Here is a 10,288-nt window from a genome sequence, read left to right on the forward strand (position 1 = left end):
ATGATCATCTTCAACATGGAGATTTCATAGTTCATCATGTTCTTCTGAAGACCAATTTGCTGATATGAAGACCAAACCCCTCTCTTTGAGTTAAGTTTCGTTTTCTTTGTACTAAACTCAAAAACCCTTCGTTCGTTGAGTTTGTGAGGGGATATCAAGGGTACACTCAACTGTATCAAGGATAAACACGAGCTGGCTAAAGACAATAATCAAGGAGATGTTAAAAACTACACAAAACTTTCTGAGGGGTTTGGTGCGCAATGGGGGTTTGTGCAATGGACATGGCAAGGGCTGATATGCGGTCAATTTTCTGTTATGATACCCATGGCATCACCTCCTTATGCTATTTTCTGTTATGATACCCATGACATCACCTCCTTATGCTGCAAAAAGTATCAATATGTAAATTGAAGCATAGCAAAGACATCACCTAAGGCACTGAAAGCAAGCTTTGTTCCTTGAAGAGATGGAGCGAAAGGGTGGGGGCTTCAACTCTCAATTGAATGGTAGGATGAAATATTCTTTCTACTCACTCGAATAAGGCGGAACAATGAGTCAAGCTAGCTCAAGCTCAACTCAAACTCGCTCGTCAAAACTCATACTCGGACTCGACTTGTTTATAAATGAGTCGAGCTCGAGTTCATATGCATACTCGAAATGTTAAACATGTTGAGTCAAACTCGACTCATTTAAACTCAACTCAGCTAGACTATACAATGAATGTCAAATTATAATAAGTGAATAGTTAAACCAGTAGCAACTAAAAGAGCTTACAAGCCAAACAAATTAAAAGAAACAAGACATGTTTAAACGAGTTAGATCAGTCGAGTTTTGCGAGTCGAGAGCTCAATCAGAATGATTCTACTTTCTTATCAATCCCTTTTAGTTACATAGGTGAGACCGACAATTCACAGAAAGCGGACATTAACCAATCCACGAAGCCCGGTGGCCTGGTGAGCAATTCACGAAGTCTGAATGACAAATCACTCCGATGTAACTTGTAGGAATAAAGCTTGCTAGTTTACCACACTCGAACATCATAAGAGAGAATCACAATCCGCAAATGCACCAACCAAACAAATGGAAAAATTGGCAACCAGGCATTAAGGCAACTTTCTCATCCAATGATGCAAATGGAGACTAAAGCATCTTTCCATTTCTGTAGATGCATAATCCAGCTTCATATAAATCTTGTTTGGGCCTTTTCACATGGTAACAAACAATTAATCAATACACAAATTTCAGAACAATTGGAGAATGTAGCAGAAGATCAGAGGACAGCAGGAAACATACATGGAGCCAGACAAACAGGAATATAAAAGAAGAGAAAAAAGAAAAAAGAAAGGAAGCTTGTGTTACAAAGAAAGAATCAAGGTGACTATTAGCACTGATATCCAATTAAAATCAACAAGATGGGCCTCCGGATGTTCCGGACGATTCAGCTACATTGTCTGATCTTGATGCTGTTGCCAAATTCATTTCAACCAATTTCCCCTTATCTGCTCCCCCATTCACAATTTTGTTAAGTCTCCTCAACCATATTTCATAATCTACAGGGTATGGAGTGCCACAGAGGCTGTCAACATAGTCAGCAAAGGCTTTCAGCAATGCTGAAACCTCACCCAGCTGTTGCTGTATCGATCTCTTTGCCCAGCATTTCTCCCTCCACTGCAATGCTGATTCTATGGAATCCTGTTGTTGCATCAGACCACCACACACAAAATAGAGGAGGTAGACAAGGCTTTCAGCATCTGATGCAGGACACAGTTTTCCTTGCTGCAGAGCATGAGTGGAAGAAAACTGCAAGTTCACAGCTGGGCTATCCCTGTCATCCAGGACTGCATGCCCCCAAGATACAGGTACATAACGACATTCACTAGAATCATGAACTCGTAAAATATTTTCTGGACAGATGTCACCATGCTGGATGTTAGCTAATGCAGCACTTCTTAGTGCAGAGAGGCAATCTCTACAGCAGCGCAGAGCTTCCTCAGAGGCAAATGGGCCATCACGTGCAACAATAGATGAAAGCGGCTCACCCACAGGAAATGTAACGAGAACTGGAGTTCCACACCAGGGATGATCACACCGACTACTGGGATCCTGCTTCTGGCATGGACCAGGATGTACAATGCGACCAGAAGCAACAATCTCTGGCAAGAATTTACTTGATACGCCCTGCTGCTTCATGATATTCAAGACCTTAGTCTGACGCTGAACTTGATACCACAGGCTCATGTCCTCCCATGAAGGCTTCAGCCGTGATGGATGTGAACCTACATAGACAGTTAACAGTTCACCTGGATGTTCTAGACAAATGGCACTATAAGACAAACAATTCCCACTGATCAGAATCTCCTGTATCTGGAAACTTTTCTGGCCCTGAAGATCTTCCAATACCATAATATCCCCAGGGTTGAGCTTTAATCTTGCTATTTTCTTCTCAAAGCTGTGCATCTCTTCACATTCAAGTTCCACAATTTCTCCTGACTGGGCATGTTGTCGTTCATAAGTCGATGTGTCAACAATCTCAGGCACTTGGTACTCAAACCTACGTTTCTCGAGGCGAAGGTTATGATCAGCAACTAAGGTGGCAACAGATTTCTTTGGTGGTCCTTTGAACTGGACAATTGAATAAAATGTTGCCAGAATCAACTGCAAGGTCCCAAGATCCCCCCAATTAGGATTCCCGAACTTATTCCAAATGAGATCAACAGGAGACACATTGACTTCAGCATGGTTTTTAATCCATTCTGCAATGGATTTGTAGGGGTTGCTTGTATTAATTTCTAGGTTACTAAGTTCACCCCCAACTTTTATCACCCCTCCAAATTTTGGATCCAGTACCAGAAAATAAACAGTGTTACTGCTCGTAGTGTCAAATTTGCTCAAACTCCTTGAAAGGATCACATGAAATCCATAAAATAAGGCTTCAGCTATAGTAGAGGCTGAAAACCCCAGCTCCACTCCCTGTGCAACATCAGATTTGAACAGTGCAAGTTCCACCACCTGATCCCAGTGGGCCTCTGAACTTTTACCAGTTTTAGCTATTAAAGCTGCTCCAGATAATGAACCAATTCTTCCTCTTGAAGCTGCCTTCTCAACAGTATAGAGTTTTGATCCAGGGTATCGTGGACAACATACAAAAAATGGCAATGGGCCACTTTTACTCCAAAAGGTCCGCCACAGACCATCAGCAATTGCATGAAGGAAATCTTCTAAAGCAAGAAGTTTGTCTTCCTTCAGTTCATCAGATGCATAAGCTGTACAAGGCATTCTGAATAGTTGTTGAAACACAACTCCCTCCAATGCATAATCAAGCTTTTGCAGCTCATCAACCAGAAAAGGGGCTTTGAACAACAAATCATTATCAATAGGATTGGTGCCGGTTCTCTCATGAATCCAGTCCTCAATATTGGGTACAAATAATTCAACGTTAATGACTTTCTTTGCATATTCTTTAAGAGCCTTGAACACTCTTCTGGATGAAGGAACAAACTTACTAGTGCTTGAGTCCACTGACTTGCTTGGTGAAACAACTGCACCATAAAAAAATCATATTTAAAACAATCATATTTATTTTCAGAATTACCAAGATCTAACCATTGCATGATATGTGCATGTTGATGGACAATGAAAGTGATGCTCTCATATTTACAATGATTAAAACAAAGGGGAGCTACATGGGATCATTACGACTATTTGCATTCTGCACAATAAACATTGGTAGATGGACAAATGTTGGCTACCAAAGAGACCTGAATTCTATAATTGAACTCTTACTTCCACGTGTCCTTCCAGAAAATTCTTCATGCCCAAATAATCTATCTTGATATGCATCTTTGTGTGTGTTAAACGATGCCACTAGCATGTGCTAATAGATGAATGGAAGGAATACTAACCGGACTCGGACCTTCTAAAACTCCCATCCAAATATTGTGCAGGGGATGAGTCTAAATTTCTTGATCGGAACCCTACAAAAATGCAGATAATCAGGTAATTTTCACTATACAATATAAACTTCAAGCTAAGAAGTAAGAACCTGCTATCAGATAAAATGAACCTACTTTTGGGAAGCTTAAACTCCAATAAAAAACAGCCAACATTAGACATCTTGAATTTTAGCAGATGAACATTATTAATATAGACATGTAAATATTCAGAAGGAGAAGAATAATTAATACCAATAGTATAGTTGTTATAAAGAAATCTTACAGTTTGATGCATACTTGTTGAGTTGTTTAACTAGCCAAGTAGGATACAGTTCATTTAATATCCATTTGTTTCCCTCAACATATTAATTCTTGGTTACTAGCGTTCATTCAGAATGTGGCCTGAACAAAAAATAAGCTGCTTCAGTGCTTCTGTACAAGGAAAGATAATTCATTAGAGCTTCTGTAAGTGGCATTTGCTTTCCTCCATCCGGAAGACCACAAGCTCCACCAGCTGCCTTTCTCTGACGCAGGTCTCCGGTTTAGCACATGCTGCTCCATGAGATTCCGTTCTCTCCCAAGAATAAAAAGAGCAAGAAGACAATCTCATTAGGACAGCCAGCCCAATCCGCATCCATGTATCGGTCTCAGAGTGAACTAGGGTTTTTTGGGTTCCGCCGAGCTTGCGAGACTCGACGATGTTGAACTGGCAGCCAGGTTCTCAGACGCTTTGGCGTCTATCAAATCGAAGAAGTTCTGCACGGAGATGACCGGCATCAACATCAGTGGCCCTCTGACCTCCGCAATACACCGAGCAAGGCTTACAAAATGAGAATTGGCTCGTCTGGATTGAATGGAACCCTCATTTTCAGAATCGCAGTCCATGAGTCTACCTCTCGCTTCCATGAGACTTTGGAGATCATATTACCAGCCAAGATGAAAGTACCCGGCTCCTATGAGTTCCCACCCTTTTAGGAACTCCGTGGGCTCGCTGCTAACAGAGACTAGGAAAAACTATGCTGCCTCTAACCTGCTAACAGCACCATACACACGCGGCTGATGTACTGGCCCTCGCATCGATCTGACCTCCGCTGCCTGCCCGCGCGCGGATCAACTCAAAAGAAATGCAGCTAGCTCGCCAACCAACTGTTAATGTTTGAGCTTGTTGGCTTGCTTCATTTTTCTTTATACACTGCCTGAATTTACTGACTTGGTAGCCAGCCTCAAACGTATCCGGATGGATAGAGACGGATCCCTTTACATACATAGCCCCCACCCCCCAGATACATACTTTTCCTCTTTTATCCCGCCCTTCCCGGAGATTTCTTTCAAAATCATTCATCATGGAACTGATGATCCGAAGGGGCGCTTGTTCTGGATCCTAAGATCCCTCTTTTTGAAGTCAAGTCATTCATTATCAGACAGTTGGGTGACTTTTCCATAATGAGTCTTGACCTTTCAATCAAGTCCTGGCCTGTTTTGGTATGGTAAGTACTCATTGTTGATGGTCAGTCTGAATGGCATATAATGACAATGAGTTCTGACTTTTCCTCAAGAATTCTCATTAGTCCTGACCTTTCAAGAGAGTCCTGACCTTTATTATAGCAACTACTATAACTTATATAGATTATGATGAAAATACTTTTCTCCATATCTCTAAATCTTTTCCCCTCTCAATAGTCAATACAGAAGCGAAAGGTTCCATTGCAGACCAATTAATCAAGATCTTTACCAACCAGATGTAAAAGAGCTAAAATATGAATGCTAACTAGAAACCAGACAATTGAAGGGAACAATCTTCTTTAAAATAATGAATACATAATCAAGCCACAAGAATATGCTTAAAGAGTTAGGCCTCTTTAACAAGGAATGAGGCTCATACCCCTTCCCTAAGACGCTACATGAAGTAGGGCTCTTTATAAGAGACCACACCCTTTTAGAGACAAAAAATGATAAATGGTATCTGTAATCTAAGTCACACGAACGCTGCAAAATGACTGCCGCACCCGTGTCAACACGACTCGGGTGTGGGAGCGGAGACGGGTGCGGCCCGGATTCACACCCAGCACAAGTGTTTGGTGCGGCTGACCGCAGCTGATCATTTTCGTCCATTTTGGACACGCACCCGACTCGCATTTGACTCGAGTCGGGTGCGGTCAAACCATGTCAAGCCTGATGTTGTCCTTTTTTGATATTTTTTATTTTAAAAATTTTTAACATTAAAAGAGAATTTAGGGCACGATCATATACGCTCTTCCTCTCCTCCCATGCGCCCCTCCTTTGTGTGGGTTTTGCTGGTTTCATTGAAGCATCCGGTGGAATGGAAGGTCATTTCCGACAACTGAGGGGGTCGAACAACGGCCGACAGCGACGTGCGATGGGTCTTTTGAGTGGAACAGAAGACTTCTCAGTTCTCTGCCCTATTTCAGTAGTATTGTCGTATGCATCTTTTTCAACCGTATTTCTGGCAAACAGCTGTTTTTCCATCAGTCTCTGGCTTGATTCTGCCATCTGCACTTCCTCATTGCACTCTTGAGTTTGTATTTCATTTTGCTATGTCACCGATTCAACTAACGACTCATAGCACAAGTGCCTCCATTTTTTTGTTTTATACCTACATCAGTAAATGTTCATATTTGACTGTCAGTTTTGTGTTTTGCTGCAACCACTGCTATCTCTTGTTTAGCATTTTTTTTTTCATTTCTGTGTTCTGTCCTGTTTTTGTTGTTTTTTGTTTATGTGTGAACTTTGTAAACATGTTAATGCTTAATATGTTACATTCATATACACAATACATTATAACTTATAAGTATGTAATATATAATATTCACATATTGTGTACCCATAGTGTAGCGTAGAGTGTATAGACAATAGTGTATACTCTTAATTTCTTAATTCTTATTGTGTGTGTGTGTGTGTGTGTATATATATATATATATATATCTTATACTAATTAATAATAACAATACATACTCTCGCCGCACCACTGCACCTAAATTTTTTGGGATGTGCTGCTCCGGCACCCGCACCTATGTGACATAGACTGTAATCAATAGTAACGACAAAGGACACAATGTGCTGCCCTAGTTGCCAATGTACGTTCATTTTTCAACATATTTACTTTTAAATCCCCTAAAAATACATAAAAAATGCTTCATCTATAATGCTAAAAAGTTACACACAAAAAAGTCAAACTTATCCATTTTCATGTTCAAAGTTGTATCAAGATAATTAAAAAAAAAAGAGCCTCCTGCATCCTCCATCAAAATGGAAAAGCAAAAGGACAAAGGTAGACTGCTTTTCATCAAAATTATTTGTTGTTTTCTCTTTAACAGCTTCTGTTCTTCTTGTATGCATTGATGCATTTCTTTGTTTGATATAACATTGCCAACACATGTTTGCCCTCTCACCCAAAAGCTTATTTAGCTAGTGCTTTTGTGGAATTATACACACACACACACACACACACACACACACACACACATATATATATATATATATATTAAACACAAATTTAATGTCAATTGTTAAGAAATGCTGAGTAAAATTAATATTTGCAACAGTCGTCACTGCTTGAAATGATCATGTATAAGGACTTCATTGGCCCTCTAAGTGGCTGTCAACTTGAAATATGCAATTTTGTTGGAATCCTTGATGCACCAAGTACGACAAACTAGGCAAGTCACCAAGGTTAGATGTCACGTCAAAAATAGAAAAGAAAAATCAAGAGGAAGAGAAAACATCGGCTTCTTAAGAGGAAGAGATAATGAAACTCATATCATCTCATTCTCATCCACAATTTTTGAAAAAGAAAAGGTCACATGTAACTTTAAAAACCTTGAAGATTGAAACAGGATGCAGAAAACCATAAAAACTGACAATTTTCATCTGCCAAATGAACAGATAAATCTACGATCCACAAGCAGGATGATTTGAGTGATTGCATGGCATTGGAATAGTTATTACTATAGGAGCGAAAGGAACCTCACAATTCTTTGAGAACTCATCTTAACTCTTACACCACTAAAGACCAAAAAGTACTGAAGTACAAAAACTGCCCGCTTGAGAATTCCCTCCTAAAGCGATAAAAATTTTAAAAAGGATACCCCAAAATAAGAATGATAAGGTGGCCACCAAATACTGGGGCAAAACATTTAATCGTTCTGTGCAATTTAAGAGTTTCAAGCCTAAAATTTAAGTAAAATCTTGACATGGCACAATGCCCTTTTGGAATGTTTGCATCAAAAGTTCAAGCAATATTTGTAAAGAACGTACCAAAATCATGGGATTTTCTATTTAGACATCGGAATGATTTTGTATCCGTGAAAGGTCCACCTAACGTGTCATTTTCAAGATGGTCTGACAGTGAAAATTTCAGCAACAAGTGTGAATTATTAGCACAAATACAAAAGCGACTGGAAAAGAAGTCCACAATGCAACCTGGTGAATTTGTTTCTCCAACGTGTAAGAGTACCAAATCATGTTCAACCAATGTAATAAGTAAACAGGTTCGACTAGCACCACTTGTGTTGTTCAAAATAGCAGTTTAGCTTGCGTCTATAAAGGCGTTACAAAGTCTATTTGAGTTTCATTCAAACAACTTATACATCCTCTTGTATGATCAGTTAACCCCATTTAAAAAGGATCCATCAACTATGCACAGTGGTGTCAGTAAGGCCCCAAAAGCGCTCCAGACATAAAAAGAAACTTGTCTACAGTGGTCGGGTAAAAGGAATGAAGATGTAAACTTCAATACAAGAGATGTGCATCTCCAGCCAGAGTGGGGAGTGCTCTGGACTTGTACACCGAAAGGAGAAACAACAGGGTTTTATTAACATCTTATGACCACCTATTCGGCAATTCCAGCGTTTTCCATAAAGGCCAAAAGAACGGAACAGGCGCTAAGCAAGGCCGTAATATGACTTCGGCAACCACTCGTCCCCTCCCCATCGTCTCACAGTCTCTCCCTACAGAGTGACGATTTTCACCTCATTTGGTCACGAGAAGAGTTACCATCAGGACGCTCTAGAATTGGGTCAGTAAGGTTGTCTTCGCTTTTGAACAAGAAGCAGCGTCCACCCACAAAACATTTAAACCAGTAGAAGCAGAAAAGAATGACGACATGAAAGTCGCAAGACAATGAAAGGAACAACAGATCAAAATTGGAACCAAACGATAACGAAACTAGAACCAAGCGGGAGGGGGGAAAGCTCACCTAATTTCATGCTTGAACCTCGATCAAGAAACAAGACCGTTCCAAACCCTAAACATCAGAGCTCTGGTTTACTGAGAGCCAACGTAGAACAGAAAGAACCGCGCCAATCATATTGAAATGGATCTCAATCGGGCGCCATCGAGCATCTCTCCCACTATTTGTCTTCTTTCTCTCAGCTTCTCAACTGACCAGAAAGATGGGAAGTGAGTCGCTGCTCCCTCTCCCAATGTCCCTCTTGTCTGTCTCTATCTTTGTGTCTGAAAATGGCAAGTGGGAAGAGGAGGAGAAGCTCAAAAGAACGAGAGCATGGTGGACAAAAGCTGGACACGTCCCCTTCTCCTGCTCCCTCTCCGATGCAACTGTTACCGCTGCTGCCGTTGGCCGCTTCCTCCTACCACTATGACCACCACCACCACCACCCACACGCCGTCGCTTTTTCCCTCCCTCCCACGGTTCTCATCATTTATTTATTCACTTCTTTTTCCTCTCTGCCCGCCCGTGCCTCCTCTCCCTCTCTCACAGCTCGACCGTCAAAGCACAGAGAAAGGGGAAGAGAGTCAGACTTCATCCTTCTTTTCGACTGCATATTTTTTTAAAGAAGTTTCCTTTTTCTTAACGGCCGTTCACCTTTCACCAAAATAACAAAAACGAGCTTCAAACTTTTAGTCCCATTCTTCTTTTTACTGATTTGTTAAATAAGGACTTCTTCTTGCATTAAGGTTGCATTTTGAGAAATCTTTTTTATTTGTGTTTTAATTAAGGATGTCAATAGTTTGGATTTTAAATTTATATTACATGTTAAAATAATTTATGGTTTAAAGGTTGAATGAGGGATCTGATTTTAAATTTAGAAACAAAATAAGATTTTCAATGAAACAAACACAACCCGAAGATCTTAAAGAGTTTTCAAACTGACAAAAACGGTTCATACTCAATGAGTTCCAAACTCAACACCAACCCCTTAATTGCCATGTATGTTACTCGTTTACAATCAAGCAACCAAAAAACTTTAAAAACATAAGAATATAATATTAGAAATTTTAAACCCACGGGTGGAACAATCGTGTGCCCTTTCATAACTTCTTTAATATAAAAAAAATTAATTATTATCAATAAAGTGAGAGGGTTGTATTTTCCCTTT

At 40.2% G+C, this 10,288-nt stretch overlaps 1 protein-coding gene across 1 annotated transcript; it reads right to left on the reverse strand.

Annotated features, from left to right (window-relative positions):
• Positions 1 to 1,136: 1,136 nt before the first annotated feature.
• On the reverse strand, positions 1,137 to 9,684 carry LOC116266595 (uncharacterized). The gene is made up of 3 exons (XM_031647865.1): positions 9,148 to 9,684; positions 3,903 to 3,974; positions 1,137 to 3,539 (listed from the first exon to the last, which is right to left on the reverse strand). The coding sequence occupies exons 1-3, from the start codon at positions 9,155 to 9,157 to the stop codon at positions 1,405 to 1,407; spliced, it is 2,217 nt and encodes a 738-aa protein (XP_031503725.1). The 5' UTR covers positions 9,158 to 9,684; the 3' UTR covers positions 1,137 to 1,404.
• Positions 9,685 to 10,288: the final 604 nt, after the last annotated feature.

This window comes from Nymphaea colorata, chromosome 1, assembly GCF_008831285.2.
Source record: "Nymphaea colorata isolate Beijing-Zhang1983 chromosome 1, ASM883128v2, whole genome shotgun sequence".
NCBI classification, from domain to species: domain Eukaryota; kingdom Viridiplantae; phylum Streptophyta; class Magnoliopsida; order Nymphaeales; family Nymphaeaceae; genus Nymphaea; species Nymphaea colorata.

Excerpts from the sequence above, each read along its gene's own strand:
- LOC116266595 (XM_031647865.1), bottom strand. Across the intron at positions 3,540-3,902 it reads TTTTAGAAGGTCCGAGTCCG|TTGTTTCACCAAGCAAGTCA; the intron begins GTTAGTATTCCT and ends TTTATGGTGCAG.